Genomic DNA, 12,794 nt, shown 5'->3' with positions numbered 1-12,794 from the left:
CTATAAAAAGAGAGCCCTTTAGTCAGAATTGTAAGCAATGCTAAAAGATGGTCAAGTTCACCATGCTGTAAATGATTTCAACTTTAACTGTGATTTCATTTAATATTTGGACATGTACCTTTTACATAAAGGCTAAAAATCAGTGTTAAGTCCGAGCTTACTAACCAGGTCTTTAGACAACAGCCTACCACTAGAGGGAGCCATCTGCTTGTTTTTGCCTAAGCAGGCTCCCAAAGCCGGTGAGCAACTTCAGCTACACCGAGGGAGAAGTGCATTCTAGTCTAGCCCCTTCTTTTCTAAACATGAAACTGTGTTGGTATCACCTAGGGAGCTCTGAAGCACATTCTCAGAAACTTCCAGACCCTGATTCAGTAGGTCTGAAGTCAGGTTCAGAATTGCACGATTTAAAAATTTGGGGAGTAGAGTTGCCACTGTTACATTAGTTTCAGGGGTGCGCAAGTACTTAGCATCCCTTACGTTATGCTACATTCACAAGTGTAGCTACCATCCGTCACAACGCAGCGCTATTACAATGCCATTGACGATATACCCTCTGCTGCACCTTTCATCCCTGTGGCGTATTCATTTCCTAACTGGAAGTGTGTGCCTCTCACTTGCCTCCATCCGTTTTGCCCCTACCCCAACCCTTTCCCGTCTGGGAACCATCAGATCTCTGAATTTATAGCTCTGATTCTGCTGTTTGCTTAGTCATGTTTTGTTTTTAAGACTCCACATGTAAGTGAAATCATACGGCATTTGTCTTTCTCAGTCTGATTTCACTTGGCATAGTAACTTCTAGTTCTTCTTCTGTATTTTTTTTAAAAGCTCCCCAAATATTTCTGATGCAAAGGTAGGTTTGATTCCACTGGTGTGTAAGATTTCAGAGTTGGTCATTTCCAATCAAAAAGTTTTGCCCCTGCAGGGCATTTTTGACAGGGATCAAGATATTAAAACACCTGGTTGGATCAGGGCACCTGGGTGGCTCAGTAGGTTAAGGTTCTGATTCTTGATTTCAACTCAGGTCATGATCTCATGTGAGACTGAGCCCTGTGTCCGGTTCTGTGTTGATAGCTTGAAGCCTGCTTCAGATTCTCTGTCCCTTTTCCTGCTGCTCCCAAACACATGTACTGTCTCTCTCTCTCTCTCTCTCTCTCAAAAATATTAAAATAAAATATTTTATAAATAAAATAAAATATAAATATAAATATTTTTTTTAAAACCTGGTTGGATAAAAACAAAACCTCCTAAGAACACAATTTCAAACACTTCACAATAATCATCATCACAGGAACAAAATATAGTTAACTTCAAATTTAAATTTATTAAGACATTCAGCTATGTCTGTCAGTCTACATCCAAATTTGCTACGAAAAATAAAATAAAGTCACATCCCACATTAGGAATATCGAGTCTGAAAAACACTTTTTTGACCCAAGCCTATTGTATAAATAAATGACTAGTTTCTTTTCATATCAAAATTCCGATAAAAAATTACATTCCCCCCTCCCCAGTTCTACCTGTAGCCGTGATGAATGTAAAAATTTAAATATGACACATCCTTGTCAAAGAAAAGGTGCAAGGTCTATTAACAGCTTTAAAAGTGGCATTTGCAGAGTGTGATCATACAGTTATGTACTCATTCCCCAAGTGCAAATATTGCCATAATTTAACACTGTTTTGATTCAGTTGCAAGAATTAAACGTTACACAGCATTGAAAAGTACACTGAAGGGCCTCTATCAGTGCCCTAAAGCCCTTCCCACTTTGGTCTCCTACACTAATGTGGACCCCAAAGTGTTCATTAGAGTTTTAGTTTACTTCACACAGCCAACACAGTATACAATATATTAACAAAAGTTTCATATACATCAAAATATTGAAGACTCCATCATAAAGTTCAGGAGTCTCAGATTACATGAATGCACCCGCAAGGCCCAAGTGCCCACCCACCCCCTAAAGCACATACGAAGTATGAGCGTGCTTCTATCTCTGAATACAATCAATGCTCTTACGTCTCTGATTTCATTTCAGTGCTGTACAAAACTCCACTATCCCCTGAGTCCCAATTAACTGAGGGAAAGGGGTTGGTGAAAAGGGCTGGTCACTACTCATACTTTGTAACAAGAATGATCCTGTCCCATAGAGAGTGAGATGTCTGGTGCACTCCGGACTGCTTCTTCCCATGCTGTCCTGATGCTCTTTATTCCTTAGCCCCTTTCGAGCACTCCAATCTGATTTTATTTATCCCTTCCAAGTCAGGGGCAGTTTCTGAAACTGCTGAGGTTGAATTTTCTTGGCAAACCTCTATAAGGTATCACAGCATAGGATACAGAAATACATTTTGATTAGCATACATTGCAAAATTTCTCCCACAATGTTAAGGGGAAGAAAGCCAGCAGTCTCCACTGAGAGTACTTCCTGGATGAGATCCTTGGAATGTCAAGTTTCCTGCTTCATCATCTCATACATTCATTCCTCAGATCTGAGCGTGAATTTCATAGTGAGTTAACTTCTCCAGAGTATCAAAGCATTACTTCTGCTTCTTTTCTTCTGGGCTGACCTCAACATGACATACTTCATCTTTTTCACAAAAAGGATACTCCTTAGGATCACAAGTCCCTTCCTGGCTATCTGATCTTGTGGCAACACACTCGTTATTGTCCCTAGAACCTTTCTGCATCCCAGTCTCTGGAGGATGCTCTTCGTTTGGAGGGTCAGTACCTTCCTGAAGCACGATGTTTTGCTCAGCTCCAGCAGGAGGCTGTGGAACGAGCTCCGTTCCTAGCCCTGGGGGCTGGGAGGAGTTTTTGAGGTGGCAGTGGCATAGAGGGCATGTCTCCTGGACATACAGCCATTTCTTGAGACATCCTGCATGGAAGAAATGACTGCAAGGTGTGATCACAGCAGATTTCATGTCCTAGGAGGGGGACAAAAGATGCCTCATAAATGTCTATTATCTAAAATCATTGCTGCTAATCCCGAAAGTTCTAGCTCCAACATTTCTTTCCCACAGGTTCCCATATAAAATTTGTAACACAGAGCTTAGAATAAATCTTATTTTAGATTATAGTAATACTCCTCCTGCTATCAGAGACCCCTTTATATCAACAATGCAAGAATCACTACCCAAGTAATTAAAAAACAAAGTAAAAACCAAAAATGAGAAAGAAACTAACTTAACTGGCTCATGCCTCAGTATGAAACATGAACATCACACAACTGTTGCACAGTGTGACTACTGGGTCTCCCCCGGCATGGCATGAGTGTAGTTAGAACCTCAGAAAATGTGATGAAGACAGGACTTTCAACAGTTATGCTTCAACACAGCTGGACAGATTATTCCGTGATGAAATTATTGGCAAGGAGACAATGTCAGCCACATGACACCAGGGTATTGGCAAGGAAGTGGCAATTTCATTAGGGACAACGTAACACAATCTTCAAGATATGGCCCATATAAACCAGCGTTTCTCAACTTTCATTACAAACACTCGGAGTGCTTATTAACCATGCACATGCTGGGCCACCCTAGACCTACTCAATTGGGATATCTGAAGATGGCATTCACAGATCTGTAACTACAGCAAGCCACCATGTGACTTTTATGCACACTCAAGTTTGATAACTACTGCAGTTGAGAAAGGCATGGTATACTTTGCATTAATATTCCTTGCAGAAGAAATATTTGAAGGCGGCAGGCTGAGGACATGATGCTTCAACTGTAAAAATATACGTTTGGTGACTCAACATTAATTTTGTTTCAAGTCCCCAAACAAGGAGTTGTAGTTGTCACAGAAATTCCTTGCCAAAAACTGGTTAACACCTGGGAGTCAACTTTGAAGCAGAAAGCCATCCAAAAGCAGCCAGCTGGGAAGGTAAGCAATTTAACTTTCATTTTCTGTGTGGTATCAGCAGGTAGTTCTAGCACCTCAAAAAAAGTGATGTGACAACAGGAAATACAAAAAGAGGACTCTTACATCCCAGAGATGGAACATATAGGCACGGGCTGCTGAAGCTGATGTGCCTGGTCTTTGACATGCTTTGTCCTGCATACAACAGGGCCACCAAGCACAGAGGAACCAAGATTAAGACAATGACCGCTTCACTTGGGGGGAAACTACAATACCCCTAAGTCCCCCCAACTTGAGTACCCAAAAGTATGTTCTAGCAACAATAAAAAAGTGGTAGTTGCATTTAACTCTTAGACGAAATTCCTATACTAGATAGTCTTAAACACAGATACACACACCCCACCTAAACTTGGAGAAAGAACATTCATTCATACTCACACCACCTAGAGTTTTATTCCACCAGCATATGCTCTTTAAGAGCAATTTTATTTTTATTTATTTATTTTTTAAATGTTTTTTATTTACTTTTGAGACAGAGCATGAGCAGGGGAGGGGTGGGGGGGGGAGACTCAGGATCGGAATCAAGCTCCAGGCTCTGAGCTGTCAGCACAGGGCCTGATGTGGGGCTCGAACCCACGAACGTGAGATCATGACCTGAGCCGAAGCTGGAGGCTTAGCTGACTGAGCCACACAGGTGCCCCTTTAAGAGCAATTTTAAAGGAACTGTTTCTGTTGTTGCCCTTAATTTCCATCCATACTTCCGTCAGTAGAGGTTAACTATAAAAGCTGCTACTCAACTACACCCTTGCACAGGTTACAGGGGACTAAACTCAAACTCTAGGCCTATTTTTTGTTGTTATATTTCCAAACTCATTTAAATATGATCTTTCAATTTTAATAGAAGGCAATCATCAGCTATTCATGGCACACATGCCAAAGAGGACAGGAAGGCCAGCTACAGGGCCATACCAATTTGTTGCCTCTATCCCCATTTCTGTACACACAGGCCTGTCTCCATCCCAGATATGCACCAACCCACAGGTAAACACATATCTCTCCAACTATGTTAAGTAAATGAATACTTCTTCCCCACTCTGGAAATACCAGAAGGAAAGGAATGAGAATCTTGACACACCACTTTTCAGAAGTTGCTGACTCCTGATGGACAGTATATATTTGATAGTACATATATCTGTGTGTGTGTGTGTGTGTGTGTGTGTGTGTGTGTGTATTCAGGAGTAAATATAAAATACACCTGACCTGTTTTTCCTTTATTTATGGGTGAGCAATGTTGAAAATAACAACAAATTACCACTTGGACTAAATTAGACACTTAGTTTAGAAATAAAATGGAAATACTCTATTAGGTCTTCAATCATTTCTGAGACTTTTTTTTTCAACCCAGGAAATAATTCTGCCTAGAAATTTAACTTAAACTTGGTTAATATGGTTAAAGTCCCAAGGGATACTTCGTATGACCCACCCAAATGGATTCCTACTGTTCAAGTTACCTGGTAACAGATGGCACAGATGTCATTGTGCTTCTCCAGCTGCTCTTCTGTAGCAACAGGTAAGGATTTAATCTTATTCACAGCATCCCTACGGAGAAGGAAGCTCTTCCACCCCAGCTGCGCCCGAAGCCACACATTATAATAGGAATGGATGAAGATGATCATTGAGCCCATTACTGTCCACTCTCCAAAGATGGTCTCTGAGACACCATAGGCCACCACACAGAGGGCCACAAGAAACTCCAGAAGACGGTAAGTGCCATTCACATAGTAGATGACATCATCCATGTTTTCTACTGGTTCCTTTCTGAATTCCTCAACCATAAATAAGACATAAATAAAAAGTGTTCCCAAAACCTGGAAAAAAAATACATTATTTTAAAACAGAATATGACCACTAATAAAGGCTCTTCATAGACTTAAAGCAATAACAACATTCCTAAATACTTTTTGAAAGCCATATTTAATATCTAGAGGAGACAGTGGTATTATTAAAATGTGGGTGATCTCAGTAATCAATGCATTCGCTACCAAAAAGCCACACTTTGAGACATAACTTTCTTAAAATGATTCTGATTAGTTTCTTACTCATTCTTTCCATTTATTCCCTACATCACCAAAACCCGTTAAAGTTCTATATAAATTGTCCTAATTCTGTAGTCATACATGTTCCTCAACTTTCAAAGAACCTTTACGCCTACAGGGAACAATGAATAAATCTGTGTTGCCAGTGCTGTATTTTCTTTTACTTTTTACTGATCAAGCAGCAAAGATCCACCTTCAAGTTACAATAAGTTTTTCATTTCTAGGGCAATATTATCAGTTGTGTGTATACATGTGAAATAAACATACACGTCATATTTACATATCTCATGAAACAAAGGATATGAGTATGTATTTACTTTAAATATGTGCTCCAAATAAGCTATAAAATCTTTTAATATTTTATAGTTATCAATTTAAGCTTTAAACGATAGCTATCATTTAAAAAAAAAACAACAAAGCTTAATTACCTTGATAAAAAAAATACAATGACATAGGTCTGTTATTTTAATAATCTACCATCTATCTAACTCTTATGGTCAAATCAGTGTAATGTTTTCTGATAAGTTGGGAAATAATCACCTAAACAGGCTTTTAATCATTAATTTTGAAAAAGTTTAATTTCTTTTCAAGAAGGAAAAGAAGAAAATCAGTTATTGCAGAAAGTTAGTTACTCCTAGGCTTACCTGAAGAGAGGTGAGAATGCTGCTGGAAATAATGATAAGCAGCCAAAAATCCATGTGGAAAAACTGGCAAATCATGTAAGCCATATAAGCAGGGAACACTAGTAAAAATAAACAAAGGCTCACTGCACGGAAGTGTTTCCATAAACTCCTAGAGAAAGAAAAAGTATTCCTTTAAAGTGTCTGTCACCCAGGAGCACAACAATCACATTAGCAACTGATAGGTCTTGAGCTGTGCTTACATTTCCCAAATAGTTTTCTGAGCATCCTTCCCCATGCCAGTCACTGCACTAGACTTCAGGGCAAGGGTCCTAGGCTTGGTATTTCAAAGCCCCCTGATTCACCGCTTCTCTCCACACTCAGTCAATTGCCAAGTACATCAGTTCTTATTTTTCCCTCCAATAGTTAGCTTTCAGTTCCATTCTCATTCCTACCAATTCTAAAGTGATTTCAGGCTTTTGTAGCGTTAAGCCTTAACAATTTTAAGAGTAATTTGTGGTTTTAAGTCATGAGACATTTTCTCCCCACCCATAGCACTATGATGAAAATCTCTCCTACTGTGAGTCCGATATTACTAAGAGGAACAATTCTCCAATGAACAGCTATATTAATCTCACATCTGTCAATGTTGGGGGCAAAAAACTATGAGCCACTACTAGCCGGTCTTCCTCTGTTGGTCCCTGATCTACCCTGGACATGGCCTGTCTGACTACTCTTCCTACAGCTCTGCTAGAGATACTGCCAAAATCTGCTCCAAACTCCCGGGCCTGGCATTCGAGCTCCTCTACTCTCAAGTTTTTGCCAAACTTGTCAACATCTCTTTCTCACTCTAAGTAAAGATGATTCATTAACTATATTCCCAGAAAAATATAAACACCCTTACATTCCACTAGAAATGCCTCTGTTCTACTCTCTTTTGTTCTAAACCCTTAGGCTAGCTCAACCTGAACAAATATAAGCACACAGACAGGTAATGTGAATCCTTTCTCCAGGAATCACCAACCCTCTCAGAATTCTTACCACTGGTACCAGCCAATCACTAAACTGTAGTATTGTTTTGGGGCGCCTGGGTGGCTCAGTCAGTTAAGCGTCGACTTCAGCTCAGGTCATGATCTAACAGTCTGTGAGTTCATGCCCCACATCAGGCTCTGTGTTGACAGACACCCAACCAGAGCCTAGAGCCTGGAGCCTGCTTTGGATTCTGTGACTCCCTCTCTCTGCCCTACTTGTGCTCTCTCTCACTCTCAAAGATAAATAAGCATAAATTTTTTTTTAAACTGTAGTATTGTTTCAATTATAGATATTCATATGTTTTATACCTAAACACTATTTTATACTTATTATCTAAATAATATGTATGTACATACCCATAAAAATGTTTTATCACCCACATTTAAACTCCTTGAAAAAAAGAACTCCTTCTTCTCATGTCTCAGGTTTTAAACACAAAGGCTTGTATGATGTAAGTGCCAAATAAAACTAAAAAATTTATTTCTGCTTGGTATTTTTCAAATTATTTTCCATTATTACCTTTTATTTATTTATTTATTTTTACTTATCTATCCACTCAAATGCAAAGTCCTACGATATAAATAGGACAAAAGTTATAGTTACTCTACATATATATAAAACTTCATATATGTAGGTTAGTATTTACATACACATACTTCTTATATAGTTCAGTATGTGCACATATATGTGTGGGTATATATTTGATATAGTATAACTTTGTGCTTTTCAGACACCCAACCAATAAAGAGACTTCTTAGATTTCAGTTTCTGATTCCACCTGAACCTGACTCCATCAGTAGTAGAACACATATACTGGAGGAGCTCCGCAGTTATATTAACAGGAGAAGGAACATAATTTTTGTGTGTGTGTACCTTTTCATACATCAGAATATTCTAATATATCATTCTGTAAATATATCCCAATTTAAGACAGATTGTATACCAAGTTCTAGAAGATACATACACAAAAACCTTCCCCAATGAGTGTCTTAAGTAGGACTTGGAAAAATCTTTGTGCAACAGGAGAAAACGGTCTGATGTCCACTCCCTTGCAAGTTTACTTATAGAACTATTTACTTTATATACCCCAATTTCCAAGTACATAGATGATAGAGGGCCACCACAAGGGATTAAAAAAATATGTATTAGCTATATTCATTTCCTGGGTAAATAAAAGCCAAAGTTAATTTTTTAACATAGTGATTACAAATCTAGAAAGAAACCAGCATGAACCAAAACAGCTTTCCTCTCTCTTAAAACACAAAACTCTTTTCCAATCTATGTAAATATCAGGACTTAAAATTATTAATGATTTCCTGCAAAACATGAACACTTATTTAAATTCATTATGAGGAGATACAGATTTCAACCAAAATAGTTTAAAGCTCATGGCTACAAAAAAATTAGACTTTTAATTAAAAATCAGAATCGGTGATCTCAAATCCATGTAGAATCTCAAGGAGACCAAAAAAAAGTGACATAAATCACACCTTCTACTTTTAATATATATTAAATATATACATTATATAATATATATATATAATTATAATATAGGTGGTAGAGGGGGAAATAACCACACACAAAGTTAAATGCTAAACTGTGTGGGACTACCTATAATTAGTAATTGAGAGAATAAAGTAAATTATTATAATAAAAATTAAAGAAAGGCACACTGGAACTGTTTTACATCTTTTCTTGCAAACATTTCTACTTTCTGAAGTTAAGACAGATACAAAAACTTGTCAGTAGTTCTGCTCTAAGATGCAAAACAAATAATTTTAGTTTTTTAAAGAAAGGCAGGCCAGAATTACTGTAACAGTAATTATACTATATTAGATGATAAATAACAGTAGTTATACTATATTAGATGATAAATCACAAATAATTTAATAGGGCTTATTGCCTTTAAACTTTTTATTTTTCAAAATCAAGCTATAATATATTTATATAAAATAGGTATATATTTACATATACATAAGCATATTTATACACATACACAGAGACACATATACAACATTATGCCAAGTGTTTCAATTTAGGTCTAATTTTGGGATAAGTGTGTATACACACAAACACAAAAAATATATACACATAAACACAAATACAGGTGTGTATATTATACACACAAATATATATATCCTTATTTAAGCAGTTAAAATCAAATAAAAAATCTAACTTAAGGAGCACCTGAGTGGCTCAGTCAATTAAGTGTCTGACTCTTGGTTTTGGCTCAGGTCATGATCTCATGGTTTTGTGAGTTTAAGGCCCATGACGGGCTCTGTGCTGGCAGTGTGGAGTCTTCTTGGGATTCTGTCTGCCCCTCCCCCACTCATGCTGTCTCTCTCTCTCTCTCTCTCTCTCTCTAATATAAAAATAAACTAAAAAAAGGATTAAAAAAAATCTAAATTAAGATAAAATATAAAAACAGCAGAAAATGACACTGAAACCTCATCCCATTAAACACTTTATAAACACCACAATCCATTTTTTAAGAGATTTGTCATTTAAAAATCTACTCTGTAATTTGAATAAGCAGACCATTGTGATAAGAGCTGGAAAAAAACCTATAAAGGATAACGAGTATCTCGATGGCTAAAACTGAGACACCTTTTTTAAGTTAAACACTGGAAACTGCCTCTAGTCTAAGCAACTCCAAAGACATGTAAGCATTTTTCCCCTAATAATTATTTTCTTTAATGACAGAAGCAATGCTTCATTATCAGTATTATCTTATTTCTCAAATTTGAGAATTAACATACTTTTCATTTCCTTTTTTAATCTTAACCGAGTACACTGAATTAATCATAATCCCTGATTCAGAGAGCACTATTGCCATTGGTCTGTGGGTGTCCCTCTCTTTACGGACTTAGTAACCTAATTAACTGTCTTAAATACTGTAGCAGCCTCCACAAGTCCCTCTCCCCACACAGAAGTGAGGGCCTGGACAAGTAGCCCATCTAACCAGATGGCAAGCCCACCTATCCCATGTATCCTGCCTCCCTCCACACAATGAAGTGTTCTTTATTTTCTTGCTTGCTTCCCTTTTTATAGTTTTGTTTAATCTGTATATACGTATTCCTAAAGAGTAGATTTAAATTTTTGGTTTTAATATAAAAGCAACATTCTATACTGTCATCTTTTTGGACTTTTATAATGCTATGAATCACTCCTACTGTTTTATGTGTCAGCGTATTTCTAATATTCCACGTGACTATTATCAAATTTACTCATTCACTTTTCTGTTTGACTGTCATTTGGGTCGTTCCCAGATGTTTGCTGCTATAAATTGTGCTATGAACATTCTTCTACATGTCCTTACTGAGCATGTGCAAGAATGCCCTGAATATACACATAGGAGGAGATAATGACCAGACTGTTACCAAAGTCCTTACACTTTACGCTTCTACCAGAAACCAGGGGATACCCTGTGATATAGACCTTCCTCCACCCTAGGTATCCACTGATTTTTTCTCTCTCCCTTCTTCCTTCCTATTTATCTATTCCTTGCCAATTCCAGAGGTTGAAAATAGCACCTCAATGTGGTCTTGATTTACATTTCCCCCATCAGTAAAAACGTTGAAACTCTCTTCATAGTCCTGTGTTTCTTCTTTCACTAAAAGCCTAAAGATAAAGATGTGTTTCATCCATTTCTCTTGCTCATCTGAACTGTTTGTGTATCGATACTGATTCTTGGATGACTAAATACGTTGAGTATCTTCTCCTAACTTTAGGTTATTTAGGTTTAAATAGTTAGATTTATGACACTGCTTTCATAATCACAGTCATTCTTAACTCCTAGGCTCCCTTTCATAGCAGTTCCGTCAGTTTAAGAGACTGTTTCCTACTTGAAGGTCCAAAATACGCTAGCCTATGTAGAGTTTTAATTTTTTGTTTTGACATTTCAGGTCTCTTAAAATTCCAGAATTGATCCTTTGTTTATGGTGTGAGATAGGAACCCATTCCTTCCTTTCCCAAACAGAAACCATTTTCTTCTGGCAACATTATGGAGGACTACCACCTGTCCCCACTCATCTGATATGCCACCTTTGTCACATACCTAAGTTCCACATACACGGATCTGCTTGGGGCTCTCTGTTCCAATGCTCAAGTTGTCTATACTTGAGCCAGTATTACAAAAGCTTCATAGCCTCCTACTATGAGTGAAGTTCCTCAAGTTGCCAAATTTCAACACAAGGATTATACTAGCCATACAGAAGGAGTTGTGTAGTAGTCTTTCTATTGTCTGGAAGTACATGTTTAAAATAGGGATAATCTGTTCCTTCAAAGTTTGGAACTTGCCTATACTACCATCTGGGTCGAGATCTTTACCATTTGCCTCCATTTCTTAACAGCTACAGCACTATCCAGGTTTTTAAATTCTCCTTGAGTCAGTTCTAATAAGTTACATTTTCTCATACTTCTCAGTTTTGCTCCTTTCCCTCTAAATTTCCCCTGCATGAGACCTTGGAGGAAGAAGTCAGTAATAAATAGGCTAGTTAAACATCCTGAAGAGAACAAGAACTGGATTTAATGCTTCTTATGGCAGTGGAATTATAAGACTATTTTTCGCTTTTCCAACTTTCTATAGTATTATATTAGTCTTATTAATATATGCCTAAATAATTAGTGTAATTAATACTACTAAATGATACTCCCAGAAATGATAAAATAGTGTTAGAATTACAACCTGATCACTTAAGTGGCTAATAAAGGCAGTTCACCACTAAGTTCAACATCTTAAATGCTTCTATTGAGATACTTCAACCCTCAAAACTAGATATCAAATAACTCTAAGTGTAATGATTATCTAAAACAAATTGAAGAGCTTATTTAAATTAAAATTGGTTCTGTCAGCCGTTCTACCATTTGAGAAAAACTTCAGAATGTTCAGTAATGTGGGATATGGGAATAGAAACATATATCTGATGAACTATAAAATGTTAATTTGGAATGTTTAAAAAATCTGCTATCAAATTTTGATCTCCCAAAAGATCACCTGTTCCCTTACTCATAAAACACTACCAAAGCAGCAATAAATTCAGATATTTCAAAAATCAAGACAGTATAAGTGGACACTGAGAAAAAAGTGATACTGAATTTTAAGCAATTTCTTATAGATTGCCCTAGTATAAACTATAATAAGCCCAAATTGTACCTTAAAGAGCTAAATAATAATTTGACTTTTAGTCCATAAGA

The 12,794-nt window shown here is 37.1% G+C and overlaps 1 protein-coding gene across 3 annotated transcripts in view; it reads right to left on the bottom strand.

The window, feature by feature from the left end:
* Positions 1–1,296: 1,296 nt before the first annotated feature.
* The window catches only part of RNF145 (ring finger protein 145), a 93,197-nt gene continuing 81,699 nt past the window's right edge, over positions 1,297–12,794 (bottom strand). For all 3 annotated transcript variants that reach the window (XM_029942935.1, XM_029942933.1, XM_029942932.1), the window contains 3 exons: positions 6,591–6,738; positions 5,362–5,718; positions 1,297–2,916 (listed from right to left, as the gene is read on the bottom strand). In XM_029942935.1, the coding sequence (XP_029798795.1) occupies positions 2,530–2,916; positions 5,362–5,718; positions 6,591–6,738 (892 nt within the window). In that variant the 3' untranslated portion in view covers positions 1,297–2,529. The remainder of the gene's footprint in view (positions 2,917–5,361; positions 5,719–6,590; positions 6,739–12,794) is intronic.

Source organism: Suricata suricatta, chromosome 6, assembly GCF_006229205.1.
Source record: "Suricata suricatta isolate VVHF042 chromosome 6, meerkat_22Aug2017_6uvM2_HiC, whole genome shotgun sequence".
In the NCBI taxonomy this organism is placed as follows: Eukaryota; Metazoa; Chordata; class Mammalia; order Carnivora; family Herpestidae; genus Suricata; species Suricata suricatta.
Note: the sequence above shows the minus strand (reverse complement) of the source record. Positions and strands in the feature narration are given on the sequence as shown.